Source organism: Cydia fagiglandana, chromosome 1, assembly GCF_963556715.1.
Source record: "Cydia fagiglandana chromosome 1, ilCydFagi1.1, whole genome shotgun sequence".
In the NCBI taxonomy this organism is placed as follows: Eukaryota; Metazoa; Arthropoda; class Insecta; order Lepidoptera; family Tortricidae; genus Cydia; species Cydia fagiglandana.
Genome location: NC_085932.1, coordinates 25,286,288 through 25,305,746, shown reverse-complemented (window position 1 = coordinate 25,305,746; position 19,459 = coordinate 25,286,288). Strand labels below are relative to the sequence as shown.

Here is a 19,459-nt window from a genome sequence, read left to right as displayed (position 1 = left end):
CCCCTAAAGGGGTTAAAAAGGGGATGAAAGTTCGTCTTCGGGTGCAAATTTTATTTTAAGCTAGGAACTTGAAACTTTGTTAAAGGTATCAAATTCAAATACAAAAAAACTAAATTCAGCGTTATAGAAAATTCATCCCCCAAGGTGGTGAAAAAGGGGTTGAAAGTTTGTATGGATATCAAAAAATTTTTTGAGCGCGGGACTTGATACTTTGTATTTGAGGATACTATTAGAAGACAATAAAAGTGATTTCAGCGTTTTGTAAAATTCATCCCCTAACAGGGTTAAAAAGGGATGAAAGTTTGTATGGGGTTAAAGTTTTCTTTTGAGCTACGAATTTGAAACCTCGTTAAAAAGATATATTATTAAAATACAAGAAAACTAATTTCAGCGTTTTTGAAAATTCAACCCCTAAGGTGGTGAAAAAGGGGTTGAAAGTTTGTATGGATATCAAACATTTTTTCGAGTGTGGGACTTGAATCTTTGTATTTAGGGATATTATGAGAAGACAGGAAAAGTGATTTCAGAGTTTTGTAAAATTCATCCCCTAACAGGGTTAAAAAGGGGTTGAAAGTTTGAATCCATTACAAATGGTTTTGAAACTTCTTAGAAAGGCATAATAGCCGATTACAAAAAAAAGTGATTGCAACGTTTTTTGGAATTTCAACCCCTAAGGGGGTTAAAAAGGGGATGAAAATTTGTCTTGGGGTGTAAATTTAATTTTAAGCTAGGAACTTTAACTTTTTGGAAAAAAAAGGTAATAAATTAAAAAACATGAAAACTAATTCAAGCATTTTTGAAAATCATTCCTCAAGGTGGTGAGAAAGGGGTTGAAAGTTTGTATGGAAATCAGATATTTTGTGAGTGTTGAATGCGGAACTTGAATCTTTGTATAAGGGCATAGGTACCTATTATGAGAATACAAGAAAAGTAATTTCAGCAACCAACATCAAAATCCACTTGACTTAAAACTTCATACAACTTGCTAAAAAAGAAAAGTACTTCATTTCAACATTGCTTGGATATGAAAATTATAGGTACTAAAGATGTAAAATGTTGAAGATAAGATTCCACGCGGACGAAGTCGCGGGCAACAGCTAGTTTATAATATGTTAATGTAATCGGAATACGCCCCACTAGCGCAGTGATACACGGCCCGATTCGAACTTTAAGATACGTGAAATATTTCGGCTAGATACGATATGGATTAGATATGTCAGTGTCAAATGTCACGTTTCTTCAAACAAAAATGACACTTTTGACACTGACATATCTAATCCATATCGTATCTAGCCGTAATATTTGGCGTATCTTATAGTTCGAATCGGGCAGACACCTGGCACAATTTGAGGTAAAACGTGAGAAGAGTTTTCTGTACGTGCAGATATGTGTTTGCTACAGACTACGGCGCGGCGTAGCGCTACGAAATAATCACTGTAAAGTTGCATGCTTATAAATAAGTGCGAGTCGGACTCGCGCACGAAGGGTTCCGTACCATTATGCAAAAAGATCACGTTTGTTTTATGGGGATTTAAATATTTATTAAGTATATATTCTGTTTTTAGTATTAGTTGTTACAGCGGCAAACAGACAGACGGAAAGCGGAGTCTTAGTAAAATGGTGGTACTGGTCCTCGACGCGGTCCCAGTACATGTCATCTTGAAACTTATGTCATTGCCAATAGAGGTGACAGCAGGGTGTCATCTATTAGGCATTAGCATGTCGAGCGTTAGTACCACACCGCCTTAATAAAGTCCCGTTTTTACCCTTTGGGTACGGAACCCTTAAAAGGAGGACGGCTCTAATTTAACGATCTGTTATGGTTTTGAACTGGTTGTGATACAACCTTAATGATTGTCTTAGATTAGCATCGTATCAAAATAAGATCAAAACCGTAACAAGTTGTTAAATCTGAATCAGATTCAAGGTTCATACAATCTCATGAAGCTATTCACATATTTACCTACATTTGAGATCAATAGATTAAACGGGGATGGCAAGAAAATATTTTATTTCGCATTATTTCGTTTCGTTTTATTTCGTCTTTTACTAGCGCACGGTGCAGCGTCGGTCACCGAGTCACGGAAATTACGAAAACCCTATTTCCGCTACGGATACTTATTCAACAATCGACAATCACTTTGAATGGGATACAATTCGTTTGCTTCCTTCTATGCATTCAGATTGAATCAGAGCCCACGGTAAGTACCTACGATAACCTGAACTCGAAGCCTTACTTGCTATCCCGCTAATATTTACAAAGGCAAGGCATCTCACCTCAGTATGTTTTAAATTTCTTTAGATTTTTGACAAAAATATTTAAAAATAAGAATATCAACAAATAATGACTTACGTAACACTAGTAAATAGCAACATTTTAAAACATTGCAGCAAAGTATTGACAAAATCTCGATACAGAAACATTTCACATTGAATAGCGAGCCGATGCGTTTTAATCACTCTGAGGCTGAATTGAAAGGGGCGTACACAAACAAGCTAAGTATATATAAGTATACGTATAGGCTGACCCGTCGTATGTGCGTTTCTAGAATAGTTCAAATGTAAACTTTATTGCATTAAAACTAGGTTTACAATTGAATGAATCTTCAAATGCATGTTAGGAGTGGATAAGCGCGACAAGTAATGGAATGGATTGCATTGTTGCCTAAACTAATCACATTACGTGTATGATCCTGTCACATACTGCAACTGATACCCTCAAAACCGTTTCAGTGGAAAATTACGATAAAATTACGATGTTTACGATTTTGGGAGGTATGATATTGAGCTAACTTTTATAGGTAAGTAGAATTTCGGGTTTCCCTACACTGCTCATAATAAAACTTTATTTTTATTGTTTTTCCATTGATCGACCCCACGTTCTTTTAACCCCACGACTGAAATCCTCAATCTAACAATAACGTTCAATGCAGTATGTAAATCGTTAAGAAGTAAGCCCAAAAGATGCATTGATTAACAAGGTGCATCTTGAGTTTTTAACAAAGTAACCCCTGGAATCAAAGTAAATTCAGTTTCCCCGTTACTACTTAACCCTTTATCTTGCAAGATAAGCAAGACTAGGGTTCTAAGAAGATTATGGTTAAGGGCGGCAGGAAATAAAGGTACAAACATGCCTAAGCATACCTTCTAAGCGCTTGCCCTTGTCTAATCTTGCCTTGTCGTCAATCTTGTAACACAATTCTACAATTCCTCAACTACCTACGTCTTCCTTTGTATGTTCTCGTAATCTCGTCGGCAATGATAATGCGAATGACAGCATTTCACTTCTCGCTTCACTGAAATGCACGACGTAATGAAAACTGACTTGTTTATTCACAACACAAACAACATCAAATTTATGGTACTACCTGAGTAGGTACAAATCCATGCTAGGATCGTAAAACTAACATCAAACATCATCAAACATCAACATTTATTCAGCAAATAGGCCACAAGGGCACTTTTACACGTCAACATTCAATTTACATAAAAGCAAAAATAATAACATCAACAATTTTATAAAATAAAACTAACAATTCAATCTAACGTATTACAATTACTAAGAGATGTATATGGTCTCTTAATGTCGAATTACATACAAAATACAGATAAAAAAACACACACAAAAAAAAACTATAATATTTAGAGGTGTAAATGTCTCTAGGTGTCAGAACTATAAGATTATATAGTTTATCAAGTTATCCTTAGAGATGTATAAGGTCCCCAAGAGTCAATATCCTGTATAATTAATACATTCATTAAAAGAAAAGAAACATACGAGAACAGAATGAGGCGTCTCACTGTAATTAATTAATAAAAGTTACTAAGTATAATAGCTCGTGTTAGCTTAACAGACCAGTCTCCACAAACAGCACCCGTTCACGAGTATGACGCGTATCTCAGCCATCGCCTCCCTGAACCTAATAATCAACTTTCAAAATGTTTTGAGTTTCGTTCCACTGCGATTTAGCTGAACACGCTATGGGTAGGTATGTATAGTCACTCTCTGTGATTGTAAAGTGTCATTCTATAGAACTTGCTTATAAACAAACCGCCATATTGAAACTGCCACTGAATGATGATTTCAGTATGGCGGTTTTTTATATATTTAGCAAGTTAAATAGAATGACCCTTTAATGCCATTTAGGGTTCTAGCTAAATTGGACCTTCCATAGCGTAAGTACTGAACAACCAATTTAGTTAGGGCCCTAAATGGCGTAACAATCGCGGAGCGTGATGGTACAGTCGCCATCATATATATCGGAGCGGCCAAGGTGCTCACAAATATCTTAGCACGCCTCTATTGTCAAGGCGTTAGAGTGCGTGTTCAGATATTGTGAACACCTTGGCCGCTCCGATATATCTGATGGCGACTGTACATTGTACAATCTGTTCACCTACGACCGATAAATTGCATCAGGATAACAAGTTCGAAGTTGCTGCTATTTAATGTTTCCCTATTGCACTCTATAATCACAATAGATAGAAAGTGGAAAAAAGTAATCTACTTTTCATGTCTCTATAAAAATCCTTCGAGAGAACTGAGAGACAAGTTAGAAGTTGATCTATATCACATAAATAGTAAGTTATATGCCATTTTAGTCTGGACAACAAGGCCTATAATAAAATAGAAAATCTTATTGATCACATTACTTATGTACAGAAACTACATCCTATTTTCCAAATAAAGGCGAACCTTCGAGGGCAAACTAACTAAATCATAGTACGTATAAGACTAATCCCAATGGGAAATGAAACTCTTTACAGGGGAACCTCTGGCACGTGCCATGCAGGTAAATAAAATGTTTTATTACAGTCACAGCCCAAGGTCTGTATTTGAAATATGCAGACGGATAAATCTTGAGAATTTCGACACGCGTAAGAGCTGAATGAAAATAAACATTTCTACAGTCAAAGAATTTAATTTCCGTACCATTTCGTACCTTGTCACAGTGACAATCAATATGAAAGTCGCTAGAGACCTCATACTATTGTCAACGAGAAGCAAGTAAGGGGTCATCCATTAATTACATCACACGTTTAGGGGGAGGGAGGGGGTCAAGAAAATGTGACATATTGTGACATGGGGGAGGGGGGGAGACACAAACTTTGTGACGTCACTTTAACTTCATGAGTAACCGAAAATTTATTTAAACTATTTTATTCGCTGTACATTTAAATAACAAGTTTTTAAAACGATAATCGTTTTTATTCGTTTAATTTTCTTTCCTGAGCAGTTTTAGGTTATAAAATTACTAATATTTATATCGTCAAAAATATTTTGATAAAATATTAATAATACTTAGGTACTTACTTAATTCGATTTGGCGATTTCGTAGAAAAAATGTGACGTCACACTAGGGGGGAGGGGGTTTGTCAAATGTGACCAAGTGTGACAAGGAGGGGGGAGGGGTCAACAAACCTAGAAATTCGTGTGACGTAATTAATGGATGACCCCTATTTGGGAGCGAAATATTTTCCTGCTTTTTACGTAATCTTATTCGATAAATATACGATTTAAAATCCCAAAACTATATTATATTAGAGTTTCGTCATCATATCTGACGATTATTACTTGGAAACTATTAAGAAAATTCTTTATTAGAATAATTAGCATAAGGGAAAATGACGAAGCCTATCGTGGATAGCTTTATTGTTTGAGCCTACGTTGTGGATTTGAACTTGTCAACCTAATTAATATGTTGTAACCTTATATATGTTGTCAATGAGGAAAAAAAATGGTTTAGGTACTTAAAACCTGCCCAAAATTGATATCGGAAGCCCGTAAAGTATAACTTTATGACATTTTGTTTTATACTTAATACTACATACTTAATTAACTATGTATATTTTCATTTTTCACGCCGACTTGACTACCGAGCATGAAGGTGTAGCTGGTTGCTTTGCGACAACTTCTATGTTATTATCCATGAATATTGACACAATATTGAAAGTAAGTGGTGAAACTAACCCCTCTCACCCATGAAGAATACATATCTTCTGTATAAACTTAATTAGATAGTCAGAGTGTAATGAATCGATCTGCTATCGACGGTATTGAATAAAAAGGCGGGAAGTTATCCTAATTCATCAATCACGCTTAGAGGGTTCGGCATGTCGGATGTGTCGGCCCTTGCTCCTGCTCTAATCGGCCTAGCTCCCGTGGGGTAAGCCTAATCGATATAGCCTTTTTGTCGGAAATTCTGCTATCTTAGGTGATTCACATATTGGTAAAATTCTAGTCTGATAATTACGACTGGGTGCTAAATTCAGGGAGATTAGTTACTCTCTCCATGCAAAATACAATTAAAGGCATTTTTTGGAATATGAGGGAATAATATTACGTTGCACCTTTCAGAATGAGAGAGAGAGAGAGAGAGAAAATATGGTTTTCATCTTGCCATTATCACTGTGAGCTAGGAAAATTTAAATCAATGGATAAAAAAATCGTTTTAGTTTTTCACTATCAATAAATTAAATTCGTCCTGTGACCAAGGTTGGATGGCTAATAGAAGTAGACATGATTTAATTTTTTTAAGACAGGAGGATTTTTGTCGCAGAATTGTGATAGTATTCAGCTGATCCTGTCCAGTTCTAAACAAACTTCGTTACCCGCCACTCATGTAAACTTTGGTCCATAATATCCGTAGGTAATTAAGTAAAAACAAAGTTTAACGTGTATTTCAAAACTAGCACAAGTCAGTTAACTAACTTCCATTCCAACCAAATGAATACTTGTAGAAGTATTAATTACAGATTTAATAAACCTATAATGTACGACGCATGCACCCACAGAGGTGGGCTAAACTAATACACAATGTAAACGCCGGCAAGGTCGGCCTAAGAGGAGATGGCGGGACGACCTGGACACATTTCTCAGCAACTGGACAGACGCTGCACTTAATCGGGAGGATTGGAGGTCTAGGGGGGAGGCCTTTGCCCAGCAGTGGGACACCTTATAGGCTTTAAAAAAAAACTATAATTATAATCACCTTTATATCACCATTATACATTTCAAAAAAAAGCAGCACAGCACCCATCAACAAGTTCATGGAGACCCCTCTCCAGAGACTAGCAGTAGACGTTTATCATGGGGGTATTTTAATGGGGCTACAGACCCCCATGATTAAAATACCCCGGGGGCCTATAGGATCTTCAATACTCGCTGGCACCCTTATAATAGGTATATTAATCACACAAATTCAGTCATCACTGCCTAAAGATACAGCGAAGTACATAGAGTACCTACCGTGACCGCTAAATATAAGCCTGCCAAGCCTGGCAAAATACCTAAAAATAGAAACCATTAAGATACGCGTACCTAACGCACATATAAATACATGCATACTCATATACACTCAGCCAAGCAGTTTATTTAGGGTTGACTCCGCGGGGGGCACTGTAAGTCCGCGGTTAACTCTCTGTGGGTAACAAAGTGCTCTGTAAATATTCCTTGGCTTTGCTACGGAAGTACTTAAATACATTTTTATTCCGAAAATGGGTTAACGCAAAAAGATCTTGCAGTTGCGTTGCTTTATTTTTGTGTTATAAATTAAAAATATCTACTTTTACATATTTTTTTCAGCTTGAAGCGACACGAAGTAAAACAGCGCATCCTAAACGTCGTAATACTCGTAATGCATTAACATGGGCATCTAATTAGATGCTCCTTATTTACATTATGATGAAGCTTAATGCGTTACATGTCTTCTAACGATTTTTGGCATAACTTAGTACAGTCACCATCCAATATAGGTATATCAGAGTGGCCAAGATGTTTAATAACATAGTTGATACGTCACCAGGTAAATGAGTACCTATTATGTCTTATACGAGTATTCTAAATTAACGTTAACAGTTTCTTGCATGTTTTTTTATTTTTTTATTTATTGTTTGCAAGTTTGAATGTTGTTAACCTAAATTACTGTTGCTCACGCGAAAAGAAAATTGCATTTGTAACATTAATACCGCAACTACCGCATTACAGCTAACGTCAGTGGGGATTTATATGCAGGTAGTTTTTCAATCTTTTTTTTTAAAGAGTCTGTCACTTTGCACCAACCTTATTGCCATAAATATAAAGGAACGTGGATGATAGGTAGGACTCAGACATAATCGGACAAATTCTTAATGTGAAGTTGGTAGGTATACTATTTACAAAAACTGCGTAATATGGATTGAATAAATTACGGACCAAGCCTTTAATCTAGATTAAATTATTTAAAAAAATCAGAATTCGACATGGCAAGTAGCAGGGTATATGGTGAGAAGCCTCCATAAAACTTGCATGACGTGACGCAGCCAGTGGGGAGGTAAACTTAGATTGAGTTACCCGCTGAAACCGGTCTCTATTACGTGCTATTACCATATCACTGTTTGATGAATAGACTTTGCGGATAGCCCCTTTCTGAATATGAAATTTATTTATTGTCTACAATTAAACAACAAACGACTTATACACCACAAATCTTATTGAGCTTACTGCGAGGCTTAGTAAATTTGTGTGATAATGTTCTACAGAATGGCCAAAAAATAAGTGCATTTCCGTTGCCCGGGAGGTTTTGGGATTATACTGAGCAACTTTTATTATGCGACCAACCCCGAAATAGCGAAAAAGTTTATTACCTTCCCGTAGAAAATGGACCAGCCAAAATGTATGAAACAGCCAATTTTTTTTTTCTATGATTTCGTGGTCGATTTCATAGTAAAAGTTGCTCAGTATAATCCCAAAACTTCGCTGGCAAAGGGAATGCACTTATTTTTTGGTTTTAATAACAAACTACTTAACTGGGGTTTTGTCAACCTATGTTGCAATTTTAATCAAAATGAGATATTCTGAAAGTAAATAATAGTTAAAGTCAGTTTAAATAAAATAACATCGACGAAGCCCACAGTGTGCAAGTAAAGCTTGCATTTGACCAAGTTTATTTTTACAGCCAACAAATGTGGTTCACCGCTGACGTAGGAAAGGAAAGTCGAGAATTTTATTCATTACTGCAGCTGTGTTGCACTTTATGACTATTACGAGCATCCTTAATAAAGGTAATTTTCAACTACTTAACATGGAAAATCTATGAAATTTACAAGATGATTACAAGTTATCTAATTTAACCTACTCTAAAAAATCAAGGTTTTAAAATTCCACGAAAATAAATTGTAAATATTTACTGGCCTACCCAATTTAAAGTTACTTAAAGATTTCGTTAACGAAGTCATTTAGTATTGTCGTGTTAATTCAATTCGGGCCCTATCTTCTTTAGTAACCTTTGCGAGGTATGTAATTAACTACGTAGCAACTTTGTATCTTGTGAATAAATGCAAGATTGTGCAGATAGATTGATGTAAATTAAATACGCTATGTTATTCAAAATGAGAGATGTATTTATCTCCAGTCAAAGCGCGTTGGTGGCTGTACAAAGGCCCAGGTAGAGTTAAAAGGTAACATAAGAACCCCAAGAAAATTATTTTCTTACCTGCTTCGCGATACCAACATGGAGAGAAAAGTTGTAAGAACACATATCATACTTCCTTTTTTTTCAGCAAAAGTACTGTACAATTTAGCTTTACTGAATGTGGGAGCGGAGGTGCTCACAGCGGGGGATGTCGATTATTATTTGGAAAACGAAGCTCCGAAATTTTCCTTAACGAGAAAAGTTCCAGCACCCATTTTCAGACCGAAACTTCAATGACTTTTTGACTAGAATATCCAGGCGACATCTTTATAATATTTGAAAAGTTTAGTAAAGCTGTAGATAACTAAACTAATTTATGAACTTATAAGGTATCAAATCAATAAATACCTATGTTCTTATTCAACGTTAGGTAAGGTTACGTTACGTAGTTATAATAAGTTACCGATGGGTCAAAAACTTTATTGTGTTCGCGTCTTTCCTGTAGACATACACAAGAGTTAAGGGCTATAAAGGTTAATTGCTGCAAGCTATTAACTATTGCCCACAGGAGAGAAAACTAGTGTGTTCGCGCGAACTGTACATTTTTCTCTCCTGTGGGCAATAGTTAACAGCTTGTGGGCATGTAAGTAATGATTTTATCATAGTTCTCCAAATAAAAGGAGGACCTTTTCACGTGGATAAGGGTTAAATAAGAAAATTAACCTTTATAGCCCTTAACTCTTGTGTATGTCTACAGGAAAGACGCGAACACAATAAAGTTTTTGACCCCGATATCTAATTGTTTTTGTCGTTTTCTCACGTATCTATTCGTCGTGTTTTTTTCTATTTAGAAACAAAATAAAAATTTATAGTTGATGGTGCGACGTTGGAACAGCGGAAAATGGGATATGTCATCTCAATTTCCTGTATAATATGATTATTGGGATTTTACAACAGTTAAATATATTCTTATGATGTGTTTGTAGATCCCGATGTTCGAATTATGTTCTTATCTCGCTCATAAAATCAACGAAAATGCCAATTAATAATGTCAACAGGAATCTACCCTTAGGTACGTAAGTAAATAAAAACTGAGGGCTTCGTCAATTTATGTAGTAAGAACTATTATATAATCTGTGGCCGTACTCGCCATTTCACATGTTTAAAGCGTTGCATACTGTGGGGTGAGTGTTTTTTTTAATACACATTCCAGGCTGCCTCTGACAATAAAAGACGGCCACATCTAGGTACATTTACCTACAGCTAGGGGTAAAGAATGTTATAGTAACTTTTTATAGGTATTACTTTTCTTTGCATTCCGCTTTTACTTCAAGTTTCATTGTTGTTTGTATTCTTTCCTGCTCTTGGAAATTTGGCTATTTCGAAGAATGCCGGTTTCTAAGCTTAGGTACTGGCGGAGACCTTCCAGCGATACAGGCGAAGCCACGTTCGGAGATCCCTGATATGATGATGTTCTATTGAAAATAAACTTACAATACTTTTTTCTTTTTGTACAAAATGAAATCCTAGTGCAAATGCACTAATAGAGAGAAAGATAGAACCCATGTAAGCATAAAATAGATGCAATTATGATGCAATAATAATAATACAATTAGATATTGTTCGGGGTTTTTTTAATTTCAAGTGAGTCACCATCTGCTTCAAAATTGGATACCCTTTTATTAGGCAGGCGTCAGAATTTATATAAAATAACCATTAGCATTATCATGAGCATTATCTCTCAATATTGCATTATCTCTCCCTTTACACCATGGCGGATGCTGTCCTGCGCGCGCGCGACACACTGGTAGGAACAGCTTCCGCTGTTTACACCTTATTTTTATCTGTCGAAAAAGTCTCTATATTTTAGCTTTTGCTCCGCACACATATCCCAAACTAAATTTACCTATGAGAAATTTCAGAAATTGAAGTACAAGTCATACCAACCTTTCATTATTTGCAGAACTCAAGAGCACAGGAATTATTCGCAATTGCAATCAGGTCTAAAGAATATACACAATCACTCACTGAATATTGTCTAAGTAAGCACTTGCAACTTATGAATAAAATCATAACTCAAGAAGAAACCGACTTTGAATAACCAAAGTGAATATGTATGAATAATTGTGGTAGTGATTATATGCTCTTTGATTGATATAAGTTACTCTATGTTTGATTGTGGTAATGACACATTAATGACATGCATATGACATGCCAAAATTTCTCTGCAGTGAAATTACATAGACAACCCAATAGACAACTATATCGTATCGTAGTTATTATATTCTCTTTGTAGACTACATTTATTATGGTTTTATTACAAACTTTTTTGCTGTGCTCCTGAAAGTTTGAAGTTTCTTTGAATAAATGTCTTTGAGTGCCATCATACTTCCCGAATAAGTAAACGAGGAGTGATTTGATTTGGAGTGTTCAAGAAAGTGCGGTACTATCGGATTTTTGTGCAGGCATACATGTTCTGTGATACTCAGTAGTATAAGACTTGGACCAAGGAAACACATGGCCGGTGAGTAAGCCTCCAAAATTCTTTCTAATATGAAGTTATTATCATCAACAATCTACTTAGGTAAGTCTATATTACAACCCTCACTCATTTTATTCAATTTCTACAATCTGCAAACTGCTTTTAAATCTTTTCATAATCTATTTTTCTAAGAAATGTTTTCGCTGATGTTTGAAATAATAAACGCCGTGTTAAAACATTTAGTTAATAGTACAACCCTCAGTTAATAGTTTTATATGTTCACGCATTAAACTGGCTGAATCATTTTCTCGTAAGTGCTTCCCCATAAATCGCAAACGGCGCGAAATAAACGAGTGTTTTATACCTACACACATAAAAGTCTGCCTTTGGCCGAGAGTCTTATATTTGGACAGAGTTCCTTAACATTGGACCAGTAAGATTAGGATTTTTGTTTGATAGTATTATAGAGCTTGATCAATTTAATTTGTTTTAGAGACATAAACATAATCCATAGATTAACCCGTAATGAAGACATACAGCTCGGGTCATATACAAACCAATGACGAAATCGGCAAATCCAGGAAACCCCGTAAACCCTAGGCATATTTTCATACGAGTACCTATATTCCTTGTACAGTACACCCTAACCTACATTAAACTGAGAATCATCCATTTGCATCGTATAAACACAATAAATAAACTAAACATTAAAATTAAAACTGAAGTCTATCAACTATATACACGTATTTACAAGTAAAAAAATAAATAACGGGTTGCACTCCGGGAGTGCCGACAGAAGTGAAAACTCAATGACTAGTCCAAAATGTCTGCAGCACTATGTATAATTGACCCATCCTCCTTTCTATTGAAAAACTTTAGTTCCGAAATTGCTGGCCAGTGAGCTTAAATTTGTAGCGTTAATTGTTTGAAATTCGAATAGAAATTGTAAAGTTACCTTGCAGACCTCGTATCTAAATATATTTGGTCATGATATTTTGAGTTTTATTCACCAGTACTAGAGTTCACATTTACTAGCGATTTCATCAAGATGTAGCTTTATTGAATTATATTTGAGTGATATAAAGTTAGAATGTAACTGTGAGATCCTCGTATTTCAGCCCGTACAAGATTAGAAAATTGAGCTTTATTGCTTAATATAAAAGTCCAAATAATTGACCTGATTATGATACGTTATGACTAAAGTTCTTTGATAAATAACATTGTCCGTGACACATGACGTCAGCGTTACGTTACGCGTTACGCTGTATCGAGTTTATCATTTGTTTAGCCACCTCAAAATGTGCTCAGCGCCGCTAAAGAAGTTTTCACTTCAAAAATGGAGCTAGCTCAGCGCCGGATGGTAGCGTGCCTAGAAGGCTGGTGGCATTGCCGCGCTGAATGGCGATGCCAATTCGCGGGGCAAGGAAGTAACCAGCCCTCTGGTGACCGTAGCATCAGTGAGACGCTTCGCTAGCTAAACCTATATTTTGCATTCGCTAACATTAAACTTATTATCCTATATAGGGCGTCAACAGGCTATTGAATTAGCAGCGGTTACTGGCCCATTAATTTCCCTGTATTTAGACGTAAGCCTTGCGCCCAACAATAAGGGCCAAGTGGCAATTATCCCTCCGCATTTACGCTCGCGCGCGCAGAGGCTCGAGCGGCAAGTATCATTAACTCCGTCTTCAGCGAGTGTGTATGTGAGGCGTGGTTTTAATTTCCGTAAGAAATGCTGAACAGTAGAGGTAACCTTAATTCCACTCGTTTGTTGATAGATAAAGACATAAAGATAAGCGTAAAAAAGGTGTCTGATTTCTTCATGACACTTGTCAAAAGGTGTCGAAAACCGAAACAGGGTGATATAGAACTAAATCAATGCCGTTAGTAGCTAGCGTACACATTCAGGCCGGTTTTATATGTCTTCGATATAACGAAGAGAGCACTATACTTGCGTCTGTACGACTGATGAAAAGAGATTAAATTTCACGATACATTTGTACAATCACAGTGTATCCTATTAAAATGGGTAAATATTTGTGATTATTTACAAGTTTTACAACTACTCGTGCGAACCAAATACAGTTACACTGTAACATTCCTACTACTTATACTATAAGCATATAAATAAATGTACAAAAGTAAATACCAAAGGTATTGAGGCCAAAAGCATATTATAAGTACATAATTTTGACGCACACTGTTCCCGTTATAGTCGTCCGCATAGAGTTTGCAAACAAAGTTCGAGATAGATCATTTCTGGATGATGAGAAAAAGTTCCGGGCACGTGTTATTTGAGTGGGGCTTCATTTGGCACTGGTCCCACCGCGAGCTAGTAAGCTATGAGCTATCGGCTATAAACACGAACAAAAGATAAGCACTCCCGTGTAAATAAAAGAGACACGGCGATATTTATAGTTACTCGCCCAGCGGTGAGCTATAAACGCACGGGAGTGCTAATCTTTTGTTCGTGTTTATAGCCGATAGCTCATAGCTTACTAGCTCGCGGTGGGACCAGTGCCTTTTGCGGTGCTGTTGGCAAGTCGATCTATCTTTGACTGATTTTGATTAGTTGTTTGTTGTAACGGACTTGTGTGTGCAACGTTGTGTGTAGGATGGCACGTGTAACTCGTGTAGCTGTTACAAAATGTGATACTCGTATATTATACAGTTTTATTAAAGCCAGAGAACCTCTTTTTAAAATGGTAGAAAAAAAGTTAAAAGTAAAAATGCGTAGGAACAGTCAGCAGCAGCAGTTACTAAGCGGGCCAGGTGTTTAAAATTATATCGGCGTTATTGTTAAGAGAATAAGAGCGTGTACAGACAATTTTGAACACCTCGTTCGCTTACCAACTTCTGCTGCTGACTAAACTTTTTTTATATCCGTACCTATTTATGTTACCTTTTCAAGGCTAAACTATTTAAACGATATGTTATACAGGGTGATTTCTGGGTCGTGATCCAGAACCACTTTTTCTGACTCTGTAAATGATCCACATTATCATATGGTAGTATTTGATTAAAAGATAATTACTTTAATTATTCTTATTTTTCAAGTAAAATTAATGTTATACTAAGTAATTATGGTCACCCTATGACTTTTGACATACGCTGTCTGGAAAGCGACAAGACGTCACATTGAGTAGGGTCACCAAATTGTATGCAAAAATGTTTTTTCCTACATGTCATCTGGAAAATAATCATCATTATTGGTGATAAACAATAATTAACAACATCATTAGGCTCATCTTTGGATTCTGTATGATGTCTGGCTCTCTTGCTCCACGACCCCGTAATCACCCTGTATATATTATATCCTTTTCATAATAGTCATGATAAAATAATATATACTACCTATATTTCTTTTTTGCTACTTTTTGTTGACTTCAGCTTATCCAGAAGTAAATTATACGGAGATCTGCGCTGGCAATCCCATAATTTAATCAATTCGCTCGCGACATTTGTCAGGCGGAGAATAACTTGGAACTTTTATAGCATAAATTTAATCAAAATCTTCAATATAAGATGTTTCCTAGATAAACTTTCATATTCCCTAATACATATCGTGGTAAATATAGTAACAAGAGATCGGGCCAGGTGACTTGTCCAAGTGGGAGACTTGAATCTAGCTTAAACCAATTACCTAATTAATAAAGTGTCCTAATCAAAATATTTATTTTTGTACCCATTCAGGTATGCATGCATGACACATCAGGTAAGGTACATCATCATCATCATCATCTCAGCCATAAGACGTCCACTGCTGAACATAGGCCTCCCCCTTGGACCTCCATACGTGCCGGTTGGAAGCGACCCGCATCCAGCGTCTTCCGGCGACCTTAACAAGATCGTCTGTCCATCTTGTGGGTGGACGTCCTACGCTGCGCTTGCTAGTCCGTGGTCTCCAGTCGAGCACTTTTCGACCCCATCGGCCATCTTCTCTGCGTGCAATGTGGCCTGCCCATTGCCACTTCAGCTTGCTAAGCCGGTGGGCTATGTCGGTGACTTTAGTTCGTCTACGGATCTCCTCATTTCTGATTCGATCACGTAGAGAAACTCCGAGCATAGCCCTCTCCATAGCTCGTTGAGCGACTTTGAGTTTTGAGATGAGGCCGATAGTGAAAGACCACGTTTCGGAGCCGTAAGTCATCACTGGTAACACACATTGATTAAAGACTTTCGTCTTGAGGCACTGAGGTATGTCGGACGAAAAGACATTACGTAGTTTCCCGAACGCTGCCCAACCGAGTTGGATTCGGCGGTTGACCTCTTTCTCGAAGTTGGACCTACCTAATTGGACTACTTGTCCTAGGTAGATGTACGAGTCAACAATTTCGAGTACCGAGGTAAGGTACAATATGCCAAAAATAATATTTTTATTTAGCACTTTTTTATAACGATTTAATAGTCATTAGGCACTGCAAAAAAAGACAGTTTAGCAGGTGAGTTGGACGAGGTAAAAACGTAATTTTTAACCGATTTCCATTTCATAGAAGGAGGAGGTTCTGTATTCGGTTGTGGCTATGTTTTTTTTTTCTTTTTTTATTCAAGGCTCATACCAAAGTTAAGTAGTTGAATGTTCCAAAACCTTTCAGGGCAGACAAATGTGAACCGAATCTGGGTACTAACTTATTTTGACGTACAACCAGCCGTAAAAGTTTATGTTAAATGTCAATTACAAGACCCTAGTCCTGACATCTAAACAAACTAAAAACTCTAAGTAGTTTTCATTGTCTTTAGGTCTGTTGGCCCCACGTCTCGGGGAATAGGAAGTTAACGCGTTAGGTCCATCCCACACTAGCGTCTTTTGAGCGTCGGCGTCTAGTCAGCGCCATGGGAAATGGCGTCGCTTTGCAGTTGCGCCAACGTTGCGTTGAGATAGAGTTGACTAGACACAGACACTCGGGAGACGCTAGCGTGGGGTTTTAGTTTTATTGTGTGTTATTAGCTGAGGGCTGAGGCTATTAAATGAAAATGGTTTAAAAACTTCAAAACGACTCCGAATCACTCATGTTTTCTGAAAGAGCGAGACAAGTTAAAAAGTAAGCTTGTAAAGTAAACACAGACACACTAAGTAAGCTCCAGTGTACGAATAAAACGCGAGATAATTATTTCGAATAAAACCTCCCACGGTTGGTTGAAAGATCTAAATGTAAGAATTATTATTTTTTCCTTTATTAAGGCCAGAAAGCTGTAGCTTGCTTAAAATATGTCAATCTTTGGTAGTCTAGTGGACCTCATTTAGATAGATACAACGTACAATAGGCCCATGCTCAGAATGTTTTTCGGACTTAGTAAAATGAAAGTAAATTAGTAAATCGTTTAGTTGTACCACTGTATATATATTGTATGTAAATAAATGCTTAAATGCGTAAATTAATATTAAACGCAAGAAATTTCCGGCAAAGGCCCGAGGGAGTAATAACTCTGAAATAAAACAAGGCCGTATTTTCAGGTAATTGAGGGTCGGCCCGCGGGCTGACAAGTCTACGTCTGCTAGTCTTTAACATCGCTAATAGTGTACTTCCTTGCTTTTGTAAGCTTGCTAAATAAGTTAAATAATATTTATACAAGTATAACGAGTATTTAAGACAGGGTCAAGTTGATCTACCTACTTGTTTCCTTTGTCTCGAAAACATACCTATTAATTTATATTTATTATTTATAAGCCCATCTTAAATACATACGTTTAAGGTTTAATTTTTTACTTTATCAAATTCCTATGAAACGAATTTTATAGGAAGATTTATGATGGAACACTACGAGTAAGTTCTCGTCAGTCAGCTAGAGTCTGTGCGGAAAGCGAAGAATCTTGGAATGTATGGGGCCCAATACATTCTACGACTCTTCTCTTTCCGAACAGACTCTGCAAACATTTAAGTTCTACAAAATTCGATCAAAAACTAGCGAAACCAATGCGTGTCTTTTGAAACCTGACTCTTTCATGAGCTGTTCTCCCTACACTTATTTAGAAATGTTCCATTTAGAATTTAATATCGTGTCGAATTGAGCCCGAGATTGGAAGCGTATCACATGTCGGCTTGACGTAAACATGATCCTCGTATATGCCGGGACAGACAAATCGAGTTAAATCCTATTGTTCAAGCTAACGAATAATACTTATTGATCTCGGAGTAAGGCAAAATTTTAATGCTTCTGTAGATTTTATTTCCTACCAATTTATTGTTCAAAGTATTGTATTGTTGTTGTTTTGGAAAGCGCTGGTGGCCTAACGGTAAAAACGCGCAGCGTTGTACGTACCAAATTGTAGGTATACGTAGTGGTTATATTCTCTTTGGTAGGTATCTAAAAACGAACCAGTTGTATCTAAGGTACCTTACCTTACTAAGTACCAACAACTACACGCAAATTATGGCGGAATGATAAATTAAACAACACTTGGGATTTATCACTATCTTTAGTTGCAAAATTAAAACTAGAGTATGTACAATTTGTTCCATTTTAAGGTGCTTCGTCTGATCGTAAAGGTAGGTACTGGTGGCGTCTGCTGTACAGTGGTCGGCGGCCAGCTGGTGCTGGTGCCGGCGCTGGCTCCACGGAAGATCGCGATTGTGCCTGCTGGCTTAAAGAGCCTACAGGAATTGGGGTAACGGCATACCCTGCAGCTACTAAAGCTTGAAACTCCTCAGGGGTATATGCCTTGTTATTTCTGGGGGGAGGCAAATGAGCCCGCTGGTCGTCAAGACTCTGTCCGTGCTGTTCAATATTCACTTGTTCGGCCCTGCTGGGTTGCTCTGGTCTGTATTGCTGTACTTCTTGTCTATACTGTTGTGTCTCAAGTTTGATGGGCTGGTCTACCCTCAGGGCCTGTTGTTGCCTGAGAGGCTTCTTCGGTGCCAAGTTTTTACTTACATATATGGCAGAATGAGGTGGTTTCGTGGACTCGACTCGGGCTTGTTCTAAACCTAAAGACTGCAAGTCATAACGCGGACGCTGCTCTGTTCCTCTATACAGAGGTCGAAGGTAATATTGTTCACCAATAACTTGAGCCGGTTGAGGAGAAGCACGCACTTCTTCTGATGTAGGCTGTTCGTAGTATTTTACGGCGCGCAATTTCTCAGGTTCAGGGAACCTTTTCAGATAAGTGACAGGCCTTTCAATGCTGGAGGCAGAGATTCTTTGAGGTTCTTGTCTAGCAGCCTGCAGTCTCGGAGCTTCTACGATTCTGTATTGTTTAGGAGTAGCTTCAGCCTGTTGATATTGCGGAACAAATCGGTAATTGATTTGAGCGCGTGGCTGATGCAATTTGGGCGCTGGCACAATCTTAAGGCCTTGGGGTTCTGGGCTTTGGTAATAAACTTGTTGAGCGGCAGCCGGTGTTGGTTGAATCGGAGTGTAGCGAAGAGCTTGTACGGTTCGTTGGGCTTGGGGCTGGGGGGCGGGTCTGTACTGCAGTTGTTGTTGCTGAGGCTGTTGTTGCTGCACATTGGTCGTCTCTATTAAGTACTGCTGCGGGGCGGTTGAAGCCTGCGGTGGAGTGATTTGGACCTTAGAACGCAGTTTAGTCGGCTTTTTGCTTGGCTTAGTGATGTACCTGTCCACCTGTAACAGATTGAAAATATCA

At 37.4% G+C, this 19,459-nt stretch overlaps 1 protein-coding gene and 1 long non-coding RNA gene across 2 annotated transcripts in view; both read right to left on the bottom strand.

Annotated features, from left to right (window-relative positions):
- Positions 1-19,459, bottom strand: part of LOC134668106 (uncharacterized) — a 518,821-nt gene that overhangs the window by 249,389 nt on the left and 249,973 nt on the right. The gene's annotated exons all lie outside the window — the stretch shown is intronic.
- LOC134667987 (uncharacterized) overlaps positions 18,274-19,459 on the bottom strand; it is a 49,843-nt gene continuing 48,657 nt past the window's right edge. The window contains exon 6 of the mRNA XM_063525426.1: positions 18,274-19,437. Coding sequence (XP_063381496.1) covers positions 18,337-19,437 — 1,101 coding nt within the window. The 3' untranslated portion in view covers positions 18,274-18,336. The remainder of the gene's footprint in view (positions 19,438-19,459) is intronic.